Genomic DNA, 21289 nt, shown 5'->3' on the forward strand with positions numbered 1-21289 from the left:
GCCAGATGACACAGCATTATCTTACTGCAGCTTTTATGATACTTGAACCCTGAATTATCCCCAGTGTTCTTCATCAAACTTCTAGATAAGTAATCCATGCACAACACAAAGACAAGGGGGGAAATGAGATCCCCTTGTCGTAGGCCTCTGGCACTCTGAAAATAACCACAACTTTCTCCATTAACTTGGACAGAAAACATGGCATCTTCTAATGCAAACCATAATTCAATTGATGAATTTATTATCAATATTCAGCTCCAAGAGTACCTCTTCTATGAAATCCCAATCAATAGTGTCATATGCCTTCTGTAAATCAACCTTCATGGCAACAGAATTCCTATTCTGTCTGTGATAATTTCTGACTAGCTCATGAGCCAGTAGAATGTTGTCTGCAATGCTTCTTCCACGGACAAAACCAGACTGACACTTAGAGATAACTTTGTCCAAGATACTACTTAATCTTTTACCAATAAGTAGTATCAAAACTGTGTTAAAAATATAGTTTTGAGACATAAATAATACATATAAATAATATAGTTTTGAAACACATAAATAATACATATAGTTTTGAGCTTGAAGTTTGCTTTTTATAATTGATAAATTTCATTAATGCCGCCGACAGTTGGTTTCATAATCACGCATACTAGAAAATCTCATGGTAATAAAATTGATGAGAGAAAGGTCAATTTCTTGGAAACTATTGGTTTGTTGAAAATTAAATTAAAAATGAAAATAAAGAATAACTAACAAAAAATGACATTGTTGGTGACTTGTTGAAAGGGGTAAAGACCTATAAACTTTGAGCTCAGCAACTGCGTCTGTTTGTTGCGTCCTTTACCATTAGTCCATATAAAGTGCATTTTAGATTTTCACATGCATAATACATTTGTTGCAAATAATAAATAAAAATTAATAATTAATACCACCTCCGTTTCATAGAATTTTCCACTTTGAATTTTTTTCTTCTCAAAACCCTTTTCTATTTTCAAAAAGTAACTAATTTTTACACTCAATTTTTTTATATTATCCCTATTTAATATTCACTAATGAGTAAATTGAAGATAAATTGCAAATAAATCCCATATTAAACAGGGTTATAACAAAAAAAATAAGAAAAATTCTATAAAATTCATAAACAATAATTATTTTTTTTAAACTGTGTGATAAAGGTAAACTAGACAACTCTATTAACACGGAGAGAGTAATAAATTAGAGTTTAGAAAATAAACTGGACCGACCGTTTCAACTTGTTCGATCATGAAATATTGACAAGACTGATTCTATTCGCATATAAAAACTAAAAATGTAGTTCAATTTTTTTTTAAAGAAAATCCAAAAATTATTAATTTGGTTAAACCATTTTTTTATTTACTAATTGTGACCCATTTACTAATTTTAACAACCTTGTTTGTCTTATAATACAATTTTAATTTATTTTAATTTTTTATTCTTGATAAATTTATATTAGTTCTTAAAATTATCATTTATGTGTTTATTTTTGAAGTATAAATATTTATTCAATAAAAATATATACATATTATATATTATGGGTTGTATAAAATATTTTTTATTTAACTGGTTGAATTTGTGGTTGAACTGGTGGCTATGCCAATTTCATCAATGATTCAGTTTTTAAACTATTTAAACTATTTGAGATTTGATTGATTTAAATTAAGTGAATTCATTGGATACTTCTTTTATTCATTTACAAAAACGCAACTCTTGAAAATAATAATTAAAATCTAGAAAGACATAGTCATACCTATCATCAAGTTATTAATAAATTTATAGATTAGTTACTTTTTTTAATTAAAGACATCGTTTGAACTAAGGGAATTTAAATGATCAAAATCCATAAATTTTATATTCCATAAATTTAAATAAAATTCACAATTTGATATAATAAAAAGTGATGAGAATATATGAATTTGTCACAATCCATCATATCCTTCAAAAAATTTCATTTTATTTTCCATCTTACCAATAAGTTATAGTTTAAATGATATAAGCGCTAAGTAGCAAACTGCTAGATTGTGGGTTCAATTTCTCCCACAAGCGCTCCCCCTTCCCAAATTATCAAAAAAAAAAAAAATTAGAAAAGTTTAAATCCACCATGTTTTATATAAGCCTAATCACTCAAAAACCACCCTCACCTTTAACCCCTTTTACAATTACACCATGACGTAGGAATATCTTTATTTTACTCTAAATTGGGTTTTTATATTTCAATTGTACTACAAATTAAAAATTTCTAGCAATTTAATTATTTTAAGGATGAAAAGTTCAAAATAAATAAATATATCATATTGTTTTCTATTTGAAAAAAAATACAAATAAGTCCATATTTTTTTAAAAATATTCAAATAAGTTTAAATGAATAATTAATTAATTTTATTAAGAAACTGCTTAAAAAAAACGCTTTTGATCCATCCACCGTGCTATTTTGATTACAAATCCGCTAACATCTACCGAAAAAACCATTACCGCTCACTCCGTCGTCCACACCACCATCCGATCTATTCTTTGAGGAAGAACAGACCCATCTGGGTCTGTTCATCCTCGAAGAACATATGGTTTATTCTTTAGGGAAGAGCAAATCGTGTCTATTATTCCTGGAAGAACAGACCACGATGGTCTGTTCTTCAAAGAAAACCAGACCAGATCTGTTCTTCAAGGAAGAACAGACGCGATATGTTCTTCCCTAATCGGGTCTGTTTTTCGAGGCCCCCGAGATTTTTTTGTTGGTTTAGCGTTTTAATTTTTTCGTTCATCGACTTTATTTTGTGTAAAGGAAATTTTTACGGTTTTTGATTTTTTTTATTAATAATTAATATCAATTAAATAAAAAATAATTATTATTTGATTTTAGTGAAGAAGAAGGTTTTTTTTACACTATTGGTAACATTAGCATCTAATTAGATATCAGTTAAAAATGATGGGTTATTTTATTTTATTTTTCAAATGAAAAGAGATCAATTTAATATTTTTGGGTACAATCGAAACATAAAACTCCAAATTAGGGTAAAATTGGAGTAATTTCTACGTCAGAATGTATTTGTAAAAAAGAATAATGGTGAGATTAGACCTTTCATATATAATGGATTGGTAGAATATTTTATTATTTTAAAATTATTCCTATAAATCTACTTATTTTAGATTCTATCCAAATAATGGAATATCCACAAATTTTATATTTATGAATTTTAAAACCATTAATTTTATTAAATTCTTTTATAAAAAAATTGTCCAATCTATTGATTTCAAAATTCCTCAATATAATTGTGCCATAATGTTAAGTTAATGTTGATATATTTGTAAGTCCACCGATTAGCATATTTGTCAACCTTTATGACGATCTATGAGAATTGTTAAACTTCTTAAAGAAAATTACTGCTTCTCTTTCCACGAATTTCAGTCTTATCTTCACCAGTAGCATTATTATGGGTTTTTTCCCAAATAATTCCTACTTAAAAAACTATTTCCCATTTAGTGTCTCTTGCTTGAATTCGCAAGTCATACTTGCGGATTGACCCATGAATCCGCAAGTCAGACTTGCGAATTCAAGCAATAAACCCTTAATCACCCGATTAAGGGTGATTAACCCTTAATCGAGTGATTAAGGGCTGACACCAATCATTGGGAGACAATTTTGTCTCCCAATGATTGGTGATTGGAATTAATGATTGGGCATTTAGTGCCCAATCATTAATCCCAATATATCAATTAAAAGAAATTAATTTATATATTATTCTATTTTAACAAATACCTACTAATTTAAAATTGATAAAAATATTAAACATTAAAAATTAAATACGCTTAGTACTAAAACTATTAAAAATATTAAAAATTTAAAAATTAAAAATATTAAAAATTAAAAATATTAAAAATATTAAAAATTAAAAATATTAAAAATATTAAAAATTAAAAATATTAAAAATTAAAAATTAAAAATATTAAACAATATTATTTTAAAATTGTTTACAAGTACTAAAACTAGTCACGATATCGAGCCGGTTTCCGCATGCGGGTTCTCATGTCATAACCCTGCTGAGTGCGTCGGTGACGTGAGGTATCAGTCACAGGGTTATAGTCGCCACTGTCACCCTCGTCACTAGTATCAGAATCGTCGTTGTCTTCTGAATCGTCACTGTCTTCGTCTGTAGGCTGGTGTGGCTGTTCAATAACCGGAGCTGGAGTAGTGTCTCGCAGATCCTGCGAGGTGATGTCCGGATACAGTGTAAAACTAGGAGGCGTAAAATGCTGAAACCGATCACTGGAAAACGGATCAGCAGACAGATCTGCACCAGAGCACCACGGCTCCGTAGTCGAGAAATACATCTGCGAAGGATCTTGAGCCTGAGGCGACCCAGAAGGTGGTAACTGATGTGACGATGACGCCTGTCCTGCAGTAGGTGCGGCGGGATAGTAGAACAACTGTTCAATGAAATCTGACTCTGTCGACGTACGCCATGGGACATCTGAATGCGTCGGCGGTGCAGGCCATGACTGATCTGACTCTGGCTGAGCCGGCGTACCTAGTGGAGTATATCCCATCTCTCCCAGATATGAATGGAAAGACGGAATCGGCGGCTGGCGAACCTGAATAATGAATTGATTAGATTTATAAACTGAAATAGAAGATTATAAATTACAAATATAATAAAATAGGTCGAACCTGTGAATCAGATGGCGCAAAAGGATCTCGAGTGTTGGCAAATGTCGTATGTCTAAAAGATGAGTCACTATACGGCATCGGCGCCGGGGGGACCTGAACAACGTAACTTATTAAATTGTAAACTAAAAATGTAAATTATAAATTAACTACAATAATAATAAAGTAACTCAAACCTGTGACTCAGATGGCCCTGGTCGATCCTGTGTGGTCGTAAAGGTCGTATCTCCAAAAAATGAGTCAACATACGGCATCGACGCAGGCGGGACCTGAAACTATAACATCGGGTAGCACTAAGCGTAAGAGCATAAAATACGAGTTAATCAAGTGAAATAGTATATTAAATTGTCTCAAACCTGTGGATATGATGCTTGGGGTGTCGGCCCGGAGGTTGACCCGTAATGTTGTCTTTCCCAGTAGTCCGGCTGCGGTATGTCTGAGGTACCCGCCACCTCCGTGTGAAAAAATAATGGCTCTGGGATAGGGTACACATGCTCTGGACGGGGCTGTGGAGGCATTCTGCGTGGCTGTCGACGCCGCCCTCTAATAGAGCTTAAATCGACCTGACAGGGAGGGAGCGGAGGCAGCTGGTATGGTTGGTCCGCTGGCTCAGGAGGGGGAAGTGTGACGTCCCTGCGATCCTCCATGGTAGCAAGCTGAGAACTTCGTGCAGCAAACCTAATCCTGCGAGCGGCACTCGAACTGGCCTCCCCCGTAACATGGGTTCTCTCCTGCAAATCGCGCTGTGACAATATACAATAAACCGTCACTAGTATTATTAATGAAAATTAATTAAATGTAAATAGTTTTAATTTACAAAATACGTACACTAGTGCCAGCCTCTGCACCCTGAAGTGTAATCCATCTCCGGCATCGACGCCTATACCAGTCCATGTACTGGGAATGGTAATGGGGTGGGTGCTGAAGCTGCCGGCCCTGAACTACAAACGCGTTTCTATTGTTCCAAAGTTGCACCCAGTAGTCCATCTCATATGCGAAGCTCGAGGAACCCCGGTAGCGGACGTTGTGAAGCTCCTCAGTCTGCAAGGGGGGCAACGGAATAGGCTGAACTAGGCCGAACTGCTGAAGCACCCTGTCTGGCTGGTGCCACTCCACAATGTTGTAGTAAATGAGTGGGACTCGCGCACGCCAGAGATGTGCCCCATCGAGGTACTCTCGAGGGATCGAGCTGAGAATATCGTCAGAATATGGCTGCCAGTGGATCTGGACAATAAAATCGAACACACTGTCAAAATGTGGTTAATTATGTAAAATTAAACTGAAATAACTACAAAACTTACATCCTCGTATCGCAGGCCATCCAAAATTAATCTCACAGCATGGATGCTGTGCCTCGGGACTGCCCGACGATCCCTACGCCCGCCCCACCTGTTAAAAAATACATTGACGAATAAATACATTGATTTACAAAAACATTATAAATACCAGTAAGTACGCACCTGTCACCCAAAGGTAGATCCTCCGCTATTATTGGGGTCAGCAGTTGGGGTCGAAGTGGCCTCAGTCGCTCGAACGCCCATAGCTGTACAATCCACAGAGGACCTCCTTTGTTACGTCGGCGTTTGTGCATCCGTGTGGTAATGCACATCTCGTGGTATAAATGGGCCAAAACTGCAGATCCCCAGCTGATAGTCCGTAAATCATGTAAATTTGCTAAAAGGGGTAAAATTCTCAAACCCAAATGACCACTGTTCAGGTCTGGGAAGCACAAAGTCTGTAGAGCAGCCCATAGGTACGCCCTAACCGCCCATTCAACATGTTCAGGTGTAGCATAGGCCGGTAAACTAGTAAACTCGCCGAACTCACTATACAGCCACCTGGACCCAACCCAAGATGTACCCTCTGACTGAGAAAGCTCTAACGGTCTCCCTAACAGGGCAACACCCCTATCCTGCCATTCGTCCACCCTGTCTCCAGTCACAGCCGTCCCATCAATGGGGAGTCCAGTAAGGATTGCAATATCCTGCAAAGTGATCGTGCACTCCCCATCTGGAAACATGAATGTATGCGTCTCAGGCCTCCACCTCTCCACTAATGCTGTGATAATGGACATGTCGAGCCGATATTGTCGCATCCTGATGAAACCAGAGAGCCCTGTCCGGCGGACTCCTTCCTGGATGCGTGAATCTATCGAACCAAAGGAGGGCAACCCGTGACTTGTCCGCGAACCTAGGACACTTACGTCCTCCTGAAAGAAAAATTGTATACAAAGTCAGAGTTTCATTGAGCACATTACCAAATTAATATGGAAATAATAAAATAGCATTACTTACAGGGTGATCCCAAGTGTAAGACGATATGTGATTGTATTGTTGAGTCAGAAGTTCGTCATTTAAAGGTCCAGGCTGAAAGTACTCGGGCTGGTAGTGACCACCGGGGGCAGCCATTGCTGCAAAAAATATGGACATAATTGATATCATTAACCACATAAACATGCCACAAAGGGGATCTTCATTTTAAACAATCTGATTGTTGAAAATAATGACATTATGTTGAGCAAAAAGCACAACTTGTAATAATCCGGAAGTCGGAATCGATCCCACGAGGAGTGAATCTAGAGCGATTGATGAGAATGAATTTTAGTTGCGATTCAATTCGTTTAGCGAAACTCGAATGGTGAAGTTCAAATAAGATTAACACTAAATAGGCACTAAACAATTAAACTAACAATTCAAGTAACTAATATAAGAACAAGTTTAATCAATAAGTAAAAGATGTCTAGGGGTTGAAATCATTCCTAGGTCATGCATACATGGTAATGGATAAATTGGTATAAAGCAAGGGCCGAGTTGTGCCTAGCGCACCGTTCCCGCTCTCTCGAGCCTCTAAGAACGACAAAATCAATCATCAAGTAATCAATTAATGCCTAACTCACTCTCGTGATACTAAACAAAACCAATTACCCAACATCAATTAATCAACAAACTCAAGGTCACCTAAATCCTAATCCACTCTCGTGGTATTACAATCTAGGCTTATAATTCCAAAGTCTATTCACCTAACCATTTCTCAATGAGTCAAGCAAACACTAAATCATGCATTAGATAGCTAGGCTAACACAAGCATTAGGAACTAGAATTAGAACAAGCATTTAACCAATCACCATACCATTTAACATAACAAGAAGGAAATCATCTCAACCCCCAAACATGGGGGATTAGTTACACATTTCAAGAGCTAAATCAACAAAATGATAAATGGAAGACATGGGTAAAGAGTACTTACAATAAGATGAAAAACCCACAAATAATAATTGTAATAGAAAATAAAACTTGTTCATTCAATGAAGCTTCAAAGATCTCAACAATGGAGGAAAATAAAAATCTGGAAATTCTATTTAAGAAGAAGACTCAAATTAGGAGAAGATTCAAAAGTACAATAATAGAATAAAGTCTAGCCAAATCTTCCATACCTAAAATAGAGATAAGACCCCTTATATAGTACCAACAAAAGAAGGAAAAAGACAAACATTCATTTACACATGTGTAGGGCCCAAAATAGCAAATAAATAAAGCCTTGTTGCATCTTGAACTAAGATTTCCCCATTCCAGCAAGCCCAAGCTCGAATAGAACTCCTTGGGCTAAATGAGAAGCCCGATTCGAGCTGCCATTTTCTGCTCCAAATCTCGATCTTCAAACCTTCGTAACTCGGTGTAGAACTGTCCGATTAAGTCGATTTTTGAACCGTTGGAAAGCTCAGGACGTCTACTTTAACTTTCATGAAGATCACGAGTTCATTTGAGGCTTCTAGCTAGTCCAAATTGGTCAATTAGTGCCCCGGGGTCAGCTTTTCAGATATGCACATGAGCTTCCGCATCGCTTTTGTCGTCTTTTCCAACTTTTGCACCAAAATGCTTCCGCAATGCTCCTAAGTACCTGAAATACTAAAACACGTAATAAGGCATACGAAATACCATAAAACCGTGATAAAACGTTAATAAAGCATGCGGAAACGACGCTAAAGATAGGAGTAAAAATACTCCTATCAAACCTCCTCACACTAAAGCTTTGCTTGTCCCCAAGCAAGAAATGAACTTAGGCAAATTAAACAGAAACTAACCATGGCGATCTTGAACAAGCATCAACAAATGAACTCCTATTCAACAATGGCTCAAATGATCTCGCCTAAAGTCAACAACCGCTAATGATGCACACAAAAGATGAATGCACTTTTAATGACAAAATGAGATGACAATTAGACTACACTTGCATTGGCTTAAGGTTTTTGTTGAACAATTCAAGTCATTAAGGTCATCTAAGGGACATGCATTACTTGGTCAAGTGATAAGAAGGCAATCAAGGCATAGCAAACATAGGCATCAATTTAAAAGCATATTAATTCTCACAAGATTCACTCTAACACACAAGTGTTTGGGGGTGCACACAATTAAGCTCAAGAAAAATGCTAATTCACCATAGGCTTGCTTTTAGTCCGATTCTCCCCTACTTAGTTCGGTAATCAATTGCTATCATATGGTCTTTTGAATGGGTTGTAACTTGGCTAGGGGTTAGGGGGTAGGTAAAGAAGGATAATTTTGGCTACAAAAAATTTGACTTGACAACTAGATATTTATTCACAATTATTTGTCTAACTTGGAATTTTCTTGCACATTTGAACTTCAATTTGATTTTCATGCCTTTTATTCAACTTTTCTTTTTACTCTCTTCTCTTTTTTTTTTTTTTTTTTTAAATATTTATTTTTCTTGATCTTTCTTTATTCTTTCTTTCTTTTGTTTTTCTTTCTTTTCTTTTGGCACATAATTACTTCTTTGTTCATGCCTTTCCTATTCTTCAAGTTAGACAAACTTCTTAATAGTTAAAAGTCATTCAAGTCAATTTTTAGGGTATTTTCAAAGGGTAATTTGTTGAAGGGATGGTGTGTTAACATGTGTTGCAATTTGAAAGAAATGGCTTAAGGCTCAAAGGGGTGACCTAGTGGTAAGGGTAGGCTTTTTAAGTGGTTTTAAACAAAATGGTGATCCTAATGCCATAATCATTTAGCAATTGACACTCAACTATATAGTCTTAAATGGACACTAAGCAAGTTCTAGGAATATAGCTACACAACACACAAGAATTATAATCAAGGCTCAACATTTTAGAAAAGAATGTGGTGTTATGCACTAATTTAATTCCTAAGTTCTCATGCCAATCATGCCCAATTTTATTCACAAGTGACCCAAAATTTTCATAAATTTGCACATCATGCATCCATATCCCAAAACAACTATCATGCTCACAATTGTTTTCACCAAAGAACATTTTCACCCAATTTCCATCAAAATTTTGTCACATAAAAGTATTTTCATAAATCAATCATCCTTGGAAGTTGCTCAAATTAGACAAAAATACATTCATGCCATTAAAGATCGGGAGATGTCATAAGTTGATAAATTTCCAAATTCCGCCACAATCACAAACATACAAAACATTCAAAATCATGCTTAGAGCAAAGATTTAGTGGAGGTGACTCAATAACTAGACTACTACAACAACAAAGTAAAATAAAACACACTAAAGCATAAAACAAGATAAATTTCAACTAACGACATACAATTGACTAACCCTCCTCACACTATTTCGAACTTAGTCCCTAAGCAAGAAATATAAAGCAAAATTGTATGAGTTGAGTTAGAGAAATGCAAATCTCGTTTTAGTCGAATTCCGGTGGTTCGGGCGATGGAGTTGGAGATGGATAGGCCGGCCCTCCTTGGGCATTGAAATAGTCACGTAATTTCTCTTCGTGACGCCTTTGTCGATCATGAAGCCTCTTTTGGCGATATTCCATACGTGCCCACATCTTGCGTTGATCCTCCATGAATCGGAGTTGGGCGGCTTCAAAGTCATTCCTTGTATCCACATTAGGAGCGGGAGGCTCCCATTGCACGCCCTCCGGTATTGCTCCTCCTTCGGCGCTTGTTCCGGCCGCATATTTGTCTTTCCGTCGCACCGGCTCTACTTCTTGTCTTGGTGATGCGCGCCAAAAACTTGTTGAGCAAAAAGCACAACTTGTAATAATCCGGAAGTCGCTCATTAATCTCCTCACCAATAGGAATTGGTTCCGGATTCTCAAATCTCGAAAGGTGATCCGCCACCACATTCTCCGTACCCTTCTTATCTCGGATTTCTACATCGAACTCTTGCATGAGAAGAATCCACCGAATAAGCCTAGGCTTTGCATCTTGCTTAGTGAATAGATACCGTAAAGCGGCATGATCGGTGTATATGATGCATTTTGACCCAAGCAAGTATTGTCTAAACTTATCGAGAGCAAAGACAACCGCCAACATCTCCTTTTCGGTAGTGGTATAGTTGAGTTGTGCTCCCGCCATAGTTCTACTAGCGTAATAGATCACATGTACCCGCTTGTCCTTTCTTTGCCCCAACACGCAACCCAATGCTTGGTCACTAGCATCACACATTAGCTCAAAAGGCAAACTCCAATCCGGAGATGAAATAATGGGAGCGGTCACAAGTGCCGACTTTAGCTTCTCAAAAGCATCTTGACAATCCCTTGTGAAGTCAAACGACGCATCTTTTACTAGCAAACTTGTCAAAGGTCGAGCAATCGACGAAAAATCTTTAATGAAGCGCCGGTAAAAACCCGCGTGGCCCAAAAATGCCCGAACTCCTTTGACCGTAGTTGGAGCGACTAATTTTTCAATAACCGCCGTTTTTGCCCTATCCACTTCAATTCCCGCCTCCGATATCCTATGCCCGAGTACAATGCCTTCATCCACCATGAAGTGGCACTTTTCCCAATTTAGCACTAAATTTGTCTCCACACATCGTGCTAAAACCCGCCTTAGATTCGCTAAACAACCATCGAACGAATCGCCAAACACGGAGAAGTCATCCATGAACACCTCCATAATATCTTCAATCATATCGTTGAAAATTGAGGTCATACACCTTTGAAATGTGGCGGGAGCGTTGCATAGTCCGAAGGGCATTCGCCGGTATGCAAAGGTACCGTAGGGGCATGTGAAGGTCGTCTTCTCTTGATCTTCCGGGAGGATTAAGATTTGATTGTAACCCGAGTACCCATCAAGGAAACAATAAAACTTGTGTCCCGCTACCCTTTCTAACATTTGATCGATAAATGGTAGCGGAAAGTGATCTTTTCGGGTTACCTCATTGAGCTTCCGATAATCGATGCATACACGCCAACCGGTTACCGTCCTCGTGGAGATTTGCTCTCCTTTTTCACTCTCCACCATCGTCATACCGCCCTTTTTAGGAACACATTGAATGGGACTAACCCACTCACTATCCGAAATCGGGTAGATTATTCCGGCGTCGAGGAGCTTGACGATCTCTTTGTGCACTACCTCCTTCATATTCGGATTCAATCTTCGTTGCCTTTGAGCCGACTTCTTTGACTCGTCTTCGAGATTGATCTTATGCATCACAATTTGAGGACTTATTCCTCGAATGTCTGAGATTTGCCAACCCATTGCTAACATGTGCTCTTTCACCACTTGCACAACCTTCCTTTCTTGATCCTTAGAGAGCTTGTTCGAGATGATTATCGGCAAGGTTTCATTCTCCCCAACAAAAGTATACCGAAGGTGTGGCGGAAGCGGCTTCATTTCAACTTTCGGGGGCAACTCCGAAGATGGTGGAGTCACACCATTGCTCTTATCTAAACTTTCCGGCTTCGGTTCATCCTCTCTAGTATACTCATCATCCCCCGACTCGGAATGAAACGAAACTTGAGAGATTTGTTGAGGACAAATTTCTACCCTCTTTGCTTCATTCAACAATTGCACATTCTCCCGGAGTTGCTCTTCCACAATCTCATCAATCACATCAATTCTCATGCAATCCTCCTCCTCGATGGCATTCCGCATCACTCTCTTCATATCAAATTCCACACTTTCCTCATCAATTCTCAAGGTGAGCTTGCCGGCATGAACATCAATGAGAGCACGCCCGGTGTTCATAAAAGGGCGACCAAGAATCATAGGACATTCTTTATCTACCGCATAGTCTAGGATCACAAAATCCACCGGAAAGATGAATTTATCCACTTTAACGAGCACGTCTTCCACTATCCCATACGGCTTTTTGAGAGAGTGATCGGCAAGTTGCAATACCATCGAGGTGCGCTTTACCGGTTGATCACCAAACAAAGACCTAAAAAGAAACAATGGCATCAAGTTAATACTTGCCCCAAGATCACACAAGCAATTTATAGCATTCATATTTCCTATAGTGCAAGGTATAGAAAAACTCCCTGGATCCTTAAGCTTTATTGGTAAGTTGCTTTGGATTATGGAACTACAATGCTCCGTGAGCGGTATTGTCCCATCTTGCTCCCAACTACGCTTGTTCATAATTATGTCTTTCAAGAACTTTGCATATTGGGGCATCTCCCGAAGTGCATCCGCCAAGCTTAGATTGATTTGCAATTTCTTGAAAATCTCAAGGAACTTGTGAAATTTTTCGTTCCCTTGAGCTTTCCTTAACCGGCTTGGGAATGGAACCGGTGGCACAAACGGTGGCGGCGGCGGTGGCCTCACATAGGGCTCTTCAACCTCGATAACCACTTCCTCACATTCCTTTGGTAGTTCTTGGCTTGAGCTTGCTACATCAACAACCACTTGAGGCTCATCCTCCTCAACAACATGCTTCTTCCCATTGGCTTTCTCAAGGTTTCTCCCGCTTCGGAGCTCTACCGCCTTAACTTGCTCTCTAGGGTTGTTTTCCGTAGTAGATGGCAATCCCCCTTGTTGTCTTCCTTGAAGCGAAATCGCCATTTGAGAAATTTGAGTTTCCAAATGATGGATAGTAGAAGCTTGATTCTTCTCCCTTTGCTCCATTTTCTCTAGCTTCTCTAGCACCTTAGAAAGCACATTTCCCTCATCCGTATTCTTTTGTTGTTGGAATCCCGGAGGGTGTTGAGGTCTACCACCATAGTTGTTTCCTTGCCCTTGATGGTTAGGATAAGGGCCTTGATAAGGACCTTGTTGTTGGGGCCTATTTCCTCCTTGGAAACTAGGACCCGCTTGTTGATTTGCTTGCACATTGCCTTGGCCCTCTTGATTCCTCCATCCGAAGTTAGGATGGTTTCTCCACCCCGGATTATAGGTGTTCGAGTAAGGATCATTCCCTTGGCGTTGACCTCCCACATAATTCACTTGTTCGCTCCAAGTTTGACCCGTGGCATAGCACTCATTACTTCCATGATTGAAATCTCCACAATGCTCACAACCTACTTGAACATATGCAACCGGAGCATTCCGTGGACCCACTTGCTTCTTCAAGGCATCAACTTGACTTTGTAAAGAGGCATTCATGGCTTTCATCGCTTCAAACTCCTTAGATTGGTCAAGTGTCATCAATGCCTTTTGAGCCGGTGGTCTTCTCCTCTCCGAGGACCAAGTGCTACTCACCATAGCCAATTTTTCAATCAACTCATTAGCCTCATCAAGCGTCTTTTGCATCAAAGAACCTCCCGCGGCCGAATCAATGGTAGATCTTGTGATTTCACCCAAACCATTATAAAATATTTGAAGCACATGTTCCCTTACAAGCCGATGATGAGGTACGTGCCTTTGGAGATCCTTGAACCTCTCCCAAGTTTCATAGAGAGATTCCCCCTCATATTGGTAATAATCAATGATGTCCTTTGTCAACTTCGCGGTTCTCCCCATCGGAAAGTACTTGTGAAGGAAAGCTTGAGCAAGATCCCGCCAATTGTGGATAGATGCATTAGGAAGTGATCGAAGCCACAAGCTAGCCTTGTCTCTTAGTGAGAACGGAAACATTCGAAGCTTGATTTGATCGGAGGTGACATTATGGAGCTTGAATGTGTCCAACACTCCCAAGAACTTGGCTATGTGTTCATTCGGATCCTCACTTGGTAACCCAAAGAATTGGCACCGATTCTCTAGGAGTTGAATCGTGCTAGGCTTGATCTCAAAAGTAGCCGCGGTGACCGGCCTTGCAAAACACCCATAGGTAGCATTATCCACATCCGGGAGGAAGAAATCCCCCAAAGTTTGTCTTTGTGCTTGATGGCCTTGAACTTGAGGGTGATTGTCCCCTTGTTGCTCTTCCTCATAGTTATCATCCCCACGTTCCATGATAACGGGTATACGATTTTCCCTTCTCACACTTCTTTCAAATCTCCCGAGGTTGTCTTGAAACGGTTCTAGTGGAAGATTGGCCCTTCGTGTATTGTGCATACACTATAGTTAATCTCCTACACAAACAACAACAAGCAAACCACGCGTAAATCCGGAAAGAAGCAAAAACAACAAAAGTGATAAAAAACAGAAAATAAAACTAACTCGACCGAACAATAACTAATTTCAATCAATCAATAAACACTCGTCACTCCCCGGCAACGGCGCCAAAAACTTGTTGAGCAAAAAGCACAACTTGTAATAATCCGGAAGTCGGAATCGATCCCACGAGGAGTGAATCTAGAGCGATTGATGAGAATGAATTTTAGTTGCGATTCAATTCGTTTAGCGAAACTCGAATGGTGAAGTTCAAATAAGATTAACACTAAATAGGCACTAAACAATTAAACTAACAATTCAAGTAACTAATATAAGAACAAGTTTAATCAATAAGTAAAAGATGTCTAGGGGTTGAAATCATTCCTAGGTCATGCATACATGGTAATGGATAAATTGGTATAAAGCAAGGGCCGAGTTGTGCCTAGCGCACCGTTCCCGCTCTCTCGAGCCTCTAAGAACGACAAAATCAATCATCAAGTAATCAATTAATGCCTAACTCACTCTCGTGATACTAAACAAAACCAATTACCCAACATCAATTAATCAACAAACTCAAGGTCACCTAAATCCTAATCCACTCTCGTGGTATTACAATCTAGGCTTATAATTCCAAAGTCTATTCACCTAACCATTTCTCAATGAGTCAAGCAAACACTAAATCATGCATTAGATAGCTAGGCTAACACAAGCATTAGGAACTAGAATTAGAACAAGCATTTAACCAATCACCATACCATTTAACATAACAAGAAGGAAATCATCTCAACCCCCAAACATGGGGGATTAGTTACACATTTCAAGAGCTAAATCAACAAAATGATAAATGGAAGACATGGGTAAAGAGTACTTACAATAAGATGAAAAACCCACAAATAATAATTGTAATAGAAAATAAAACTTGTTCATTCAATGAAGCTTCAAAGATCTCAACAATGGAGGAAAATAAAAATCTGGAAATTCTATTTAAGAAGAAGACTCAAATTAGGAGAAGATTCAAAAGTACAATAATAGAATAAAGTCTAGCCAAATCTTCCATACCTAAAATAGAGATAAGACCCCTTATATAGTACCAACAAAAGAAGGAAAAAGACAAACATTCATTTACACATGTGTAGGGCCCAAAATAGCAAATAAATAAAGCCTTGTTGCATCTTGAACTAAGATTTCCCCATTCCAGCAAGCCCAAGCTCGAATAGAACTCCTTGGGCTAAATGAGAAGCCCGATTCGAGCTGCCATTTTCTGCTCCAAATCTCGATCTTCAAACCTTCGTAACTCGGTGTAGAACTGTCCGATTAAGTCGATTTTTGAACCGTTGGAAAGCTCAGGACGTCTACTTTAACTTTCATGAAGATCACGAGTTCATTTGAGGCTTCTAGCTAGTCCAAATTGGTCAATTAGTGCCCCGGGGTCAGCTTTTCAGATATGCACATGAGCTTCCGCATCGCTTTTGTCGTCTTTTCCAACTTTTGCACCAAAATGCTTCCGCAATGCTCCTAAGTACCTGAAATACTAAAACACGTAATAAGGCATACGAAATACCATAAAACCGTGATAAAACGTTAATAAAGCATGCGGAAACGACGCTAAAGATAGGAGTAAAAATACTCCTATCACATTACATTAAGAAAAATAAATACATTAAATTAACAACAAATTAATGACATTACATAAAGGGAAAATCGTGAAATTACATGAAGGAAAAAAAACAACATTACATGAAAGGAAAATAATGACATTACATGGCAGATTATCATTTTAGGCATCTCTAATCCTATTAGTGCAAGTTCTGGCATTATGGCCCCTATTTCCACATTTACTACAAAAATTTGGGCTACGGTCCTCTCTATAAGTTTGATCCATTTCATTTCTAAACCGTTGATTTACTGGTCGTCCCTTCTTTCTAGCCCAGCCAGGATTTGGCACAAACGGGAGGTCGTTCGGTTTTATCCAACGCTCACGGTCACGTAATGAATGAAAAACGTGACTCCAAGCTTGGATTGCGTTTTGGTTCCGATAGTGCGACCCAATGTAGTCATGAGGGTTCAAATTCTCCTTTAAGCACACCGCCATAGCATGAGAGCAAGGCACCTTCAGCTGCTGAAACTTACCACACGTGCATTTTTTTTTATGGAGGTTTACTGTATGGACATTTCCGCCGGCTTGATTATGATTATTCTTCTTAGTCACCACTTCACACGTCATTGTGGTCATGTCATACGGCTGGACAACATGAGTACGAGACTTGTCTCCTGCTTTTCGCAATATTTGGATGCAGATTGGCGTGTACTCAATGTCCTTGACGATCAATGACTTATAAAAATTCCAACGGGAAATGTATTTTTCGACAAGCTTACGGAAAATAGCTTCAATCATTGCGGTGATAGGCAGCCCTCTGATATTCTTGAGCGTCGCATTAACAGACTCAGCATAATTTGTTGTCATCGCATTGTGACGTTGTCCGTTGACGTCATACGCCCTTGCCCACTGATTTTTCTTCAATACTTCCTTATTCATCAAATATTTATACCCATCAGGCGATTTGATCTTCATAATTTTCATATACCGTGTGAATTTTTTTTTCTGGTAAGCACGTCCTGTACATCGCCAAAAAATTAATAAAAAAAATTCAATTTTTCCATATTATCGCAATATACGAACATAGATTATTAAAGCGCAATGATTTTACCTGCTTTTTCTGCCAGTTTTTTCAAATCCTTATCTCTGAAATGAGTATTGAAATTACTCGCTAAATGCCTTATGCAAAACATGTGAGAAACACCCGCCCACTCCGGACGCTTCAAAACAGCTATTATTCCACCAGCGCGATCCGAAATAATTGCCACTTTTCTCTCCTTGATAACATGCTCCCGGAGATGACTCAAAAAATATTCATAGCTTGCTGCGCTCTCCGATTCGACAAGTGCAAAGGCAAGTGGCATTATGTGATTGTTTCCATCTATCGCCGATGCGATCAACAAGGTCATTGTGTATTTTTCATACAAATGAGTCCCGTCAACGAATAGCACAGGTTTCAAAAAAGCAAATCCAGCTGTCATCGGGTAGAAGGTCCAAAACATTCTGCGAAACATTCTCACTCGGGGATTTTGCGAGTGGTTTGTGTAAATTGGATCGCCTGTTTAATGGAATTTGAACATAATTAGAGACGGAACACAATTGTCTTGGCATGGACATAATAAAATACAGATTGTACTTAAAAATGTACCTTCTGCATGCCAGAATGATCCGGGATTTGTGACCTTCACATTGGCCATGAAGCTACAAACTTCGGCGAAAGAGTCCTTCCAGTTTCCGTAGGCGCTGCATATTGCCTTCTCCTTAGCTAACCAAGTTCTTTTATAGGTAGGCATTACAGAAAATCTTTCCCAAATACCAGCCATCAGCGTCTTGATGCGAATGTCGCGTTGTTCCAACACCAGGTCCTTGATAAATTCTACGATTTGATTAGACTTAAAGTTTCGATGGTCGCGACCTGTCATAAAATGATCGCACGTGTGTGGCCCTATATATTTTGTCAGGGTCCATGTATGATTTGCCTGTAGTTTGGTTGCTCGCAACCACCATCCGCAGATTTCGTTGTGTCGGCAAACAAACACGATTGTCTTGGGGGTAGTCCGATGAAACTGGTGCTCCTTCCCCATAGCGATTGAATAAGCGGTTGCACAGGTCTGAACAGCATCGCGACTTTTGAAGGTCATCCCCGTTTGAAACTCCATTCCTGGCTGCCAAGTAAAATTCGGGGTCTCACCCTCATTCAAGTCAACTACGAAATCGTCAACATTTACACGACTAACGTGTTCAGGGAGCTGCGACTGGTAATGAGTTTGTTCTCCCGAATTGGCCATTTCTAACTCGGCGTCGATTTCACCTGCATCATCTTCGTCGCTCTCATAAAAGTGTTCGTCTTCATCTTCGTCACTGCTCCTTACTGACTCACTGTCCCACTCTGACTCGCTCGAATCGCTTAACTCCAAATTATCCAGCGAAATTTCAGTTCCACCCAAAATCCGGTACTCAACGTAGAACTCCATAATTCGTAGATTCGGACATCTCATAGATTCAGTTAGTATTCCAAATAAATGGTTATTGTCCTGCACTAAAAAGAGTGCGTACGAATCTACTTCACCCCTTACAAATTTAGGCAGTCTGAATAAAATTTGTGTAATCTCCACTTCTGAGTTAGTAGAGTTCGGTCCGCTACAAACTGCCCTTTTACAAATGTTAACCAATTCATCGAAATTCATTCGTTCACTGAGTGGCATCTCCACTCGACAACCACCGTGATATTCTACTCCACGGGGGGAGTTTACAATTTGCCCATCGAACCATATCAGAAAGGATACATTGAGTGTCGACATTACTACACATTTTTTTACAAAAAATTAATTATCTATATTTAATATTTGTCCATAAATTAAGATAACAAATTCAAATACAAAGCATCTTTTAATCACATTTTACTAGCACTAAATAATTATAACAATTATTTCTAATATTTAATTAACAATATAAAAATGAGTTCACTTTTAACTATTATAATTTTTAAATATTTTTAAAAGTTAAATAAAATAGAAAAATTCTTCTAAACATTACTAATCCCTAACATTTTACTAAAATGTAATTAATTTTTATTATTATCCATTATACTATTTCTTTAAATCATGCCATTTTTTAAAATTATACTTGATTCTAGTATTTTATTTAATAATGATAATACTTACTTACCATTTTACATTATAAATACTATATAATAAATCAATAAATTCACAAATAGGATTTTCTAATTTTTTTAAACATTAAACTAACATACTAAAATTTTGTTTATTATTTGACTAATTTTTAATTTTAATATTCACAGTTATAATAAATACTCTAAAAATATCAATTGAAATTAATTATTAACATCTAATTAACAATTTATATTTAAATTAAAATAAAATATTTACTAACCTCTTGTAGTCCACAAGCAATAATACACTATCCGTTATTAACGCCTAGCTCCGATACGCTGTCCGTCGTTAACGCCTAGCTCCGATACGTTGTTAATTCCTAGCTCCGATATTTGTAAATTATAGAATTATAAATTTAAATCAAAAAATTAAAAAGGTTTTTTTTTTTAAAAAAAAAACATATTGTGGCATCCGGGTGTGCTGAAAATGCACACCCGGGTGCCTTATATAACTAAATGTATCCGCAAGTCAAACTTGCGGATACATTTAGTCTGATTCCCATGTGGGAATCAGACATGTCTGATTCCCGCATGGGAATCAGAACTGATTCCCGCATGGGAATCAGACAGGTCTGATTCCCATGCGGGAATCAGTTAATGACCTCCTTAATTACCATTAAGGAGGTTTTTGCTTGAATCCGCAAGTATGACTTGCGGATTCAAGCGGGAGGCACTAAATGGGAAATTGTTTTTTAAGTAGGAATTATTTGGGAAAAAACCCGCATTATTATTGAATAAATAATTAGCCAGATGGCATGATTATGCTAGGTAATCATCAACTTTACCTTAAAAAATAATGACAATTTTAGTGATTAATTTATAATTGAAGCTAGTTAATTTGTTAACTAAGCTTTGTTCAGTTTGAGCTTTAATCACGGTTATATTAGAAGCAAAAGTCAATTGCCTGGCATACTAAACCATCGATTTTTATATAATTGTTTCTGTCATCCAATTATTGATTCATTTTTCTTTTCAAAAATAAACATTGATATATCTACAAATTTGCTTGTGCTAATTGGTTTACATAAAGCAGAAGAAGAAAATAAATTAGCTATGAATTATAACTTAAATGATACAAACATTAGGTAGCATTGTGCTAATGCCGCAAGTTCATTTTTTTTCTACAAAAACAAAAATTGAGTCCACCCCTTACTAATAATAGATACCTTAATAAGTCATCTGGAGAGTTTTTTAGAAGTTCATTCCAATAATTAAATTAGCACGTGTATAGACAGCTATTTTTCGGACAGATAAACTGTGATAAGGAATTGAAGCGTCCAATGATGATTTTCAGATAAATCCGTCAGGGTGACGAGCTTTCGATTTGCTTGCTGGCATCTAAGTAGGCGTAATCTGTGCACATCTGCAAACTTGGAGGATTAAAATGTAATTAGGCTAAATTGCCCATAAAAATCCAAAGAGATTGTAATCTAAGTTCAAAAACCAAACCTAAACATTTCATGATGAAGTATCAGATACCAAACCTAAACAGCTTTTACAATCAACTTCGACAATCCATCGTTTCTTCGTTTCTCGACCAAATTCGACAGTTTTTGTTGCTAAACGATCCTAGAACGATGGGCTATCAAGGTAA

The 21289-nt window shown here is 38.0% G+C and overlaps 3 protein-coding genes and 1 non-coding gene across 4 annotated transcripts; 1 reads left to right on the forward strand and 3 right to left on the reverse strand.

The window, feature by feature from the left end:
- Positions 1 to 3912: 3912 nt before the first annotated feature.
- Positions 3913 to 20051, reverse strand: LOC126669408 (uncharacterized). Its single transcript, XM_050362871.2, has 9 exons — positions 19917 to 20051; positions 6967 to 7082; positions 6133 to 6881; positions 5974 to 6061; positions 5501 to 5896; positions 5029 to 5415; positions 4849 to 4947; positions 4676 to 4768; positions 3913 to 4599 (listed from the first exon to the last, which is right to left on the reverse strand). The coding sequence occupies exons 2-9, from the start codon at positions 7078 to 7080 to the stop codon at positions 3994 to 3996; spliced, it is 2532 nt and encodes an 843-aa protein (XP_050218828.1). The 5' UTR covers positions 7081 to 7082; positions 19917 to 20051; the 3' UTR covers positions 3913 to 3993.
- LOC130015142 (uncharacterized) lies at positions 10348 to 11026 on the reverse strand. The gene is made up of 2 exons (XM_056104733.1): positions 10704 to 11026; positions 10348 to 10660 (listed from the first exon to the last, which is right to left on the reverse strand). Exons 1-2 carry the CDS (start codon positions 11024 to 11026, stop codon positions 10348 to 10350), a joined length of 636 nt encoding a protein of 211 aa, XP_055960708.1.
- LOC126670818 (small nucleolar RNA R71) lies at positions 14232 to 14338 on the forward strand. Its single transcript, XR_007638813.1, has one exon. It is a non-coding gene; the product is annotated as a small nucleolar RNA R71 (small nucleolar RNA).
- Positions 16630 to 19451, reverse strand: LOC126669409 (uncharacterized). Its single transcript, XM_050362872.2, has 3 exons — positions 18172 to 19451; positions 17635 to 18081; positions 16630 to 17542 (listed from the first exon to the last, which is right to left on the reverse strand). The coding sequence occupies exons 1-3, from the start codon at positions 19322 to 19324 to the stop codon at positions 16704 to 16706; spliced, it is 2439 nt and encodes an 812-aa protein (XP_050218829.2). The 5' UTR covers positions 19325 to 19451; the 3' UTR covers positions 16630 to 16703.
- Positions 20052 to 21289: the final 1238 nt, after the last annotated feature.

The sequence above is a fragment of the Mercurialis annua genome, linkage group LG2 (genome assembly GCF_937616625.2).
Source record: "Mercurialis annua linkage group LG2, ddMerAnnu1.2, whole genome shotgun sequence".
Taxonomy (NCBI): Eukaryota; Viridiplantae; Streptophyta; class Magnoliopsida; order Malpighiales; family Euphorbiaceae; genus Mercurialis; species Mercurialis annua.

What these genes read in the sequence shown, in the direction of transcription:
- LOC126669409 (XM_050362872.2), bottom strand. Translation starts at nt 19,324, where the DNA reads ATGTCGACACTCAATGTATCCTTTCTGATATGGTTCGATGGGCAAATT. An exon ending in ATCATTCTGGCATGCAGAAG is followed by an intron (nt 18,082 to 18,171) that starts GTACATTTTTAA and finishes TCCATTAAACAG; the next exon opens with GCGATCCAATTTACACAAAC. An exon ending in AAAACTGGCAGAAAAAGCAG is followed by an intron (nt 17,543 to 17,634) that starts GTAAAATCATTG and finishes GGCGATGTACAG; the next exon opens with GACGTGCTTACCAGAAAAAA.
- LOC130015142 (XM_056104733.1), bottom strand. Translation starts at nt 11,026, where the DNA reads ATGGCGGGAGCACAACTCAACTATACCACTACCGAAAAGGAGATGTTG. An exon ending in CGACTTCCGGATTATTACAA is followed by an intron (nt 10,661 to 10,703) that starts GTTGTGCTTTTT and finishes CGCATCACCAAG; the next exon opens with ACAAGAAGTAGAGCCGGTGC.
- LOC126669408 (XM_050362871.2), bottom strand. Translation starts at nt 7,080, where the DNA reads ATGGCTGCCCCCGGTGGTCACTACCAGCCCGAGTACTTTCAGCCTGGA. An exon ending in CTTACACTTGGGATCACCCT is followed by an intron (nt 6,882 to 6,966) that starts GTAAGTAATGCT and finishes TTTTTCTTTCAG; the next exon opens with GAGGACGTAAGTGTCCTAGG. An exon ending in ATGGCCTGCGATACGAGGAT is followed by an intron (nt 5,897 to 5,973) that starts GTAAGTTTTGTA and finishes TTTATTGTCCAG; the next exon opens with ATCCACTGGCAGCCATATTC.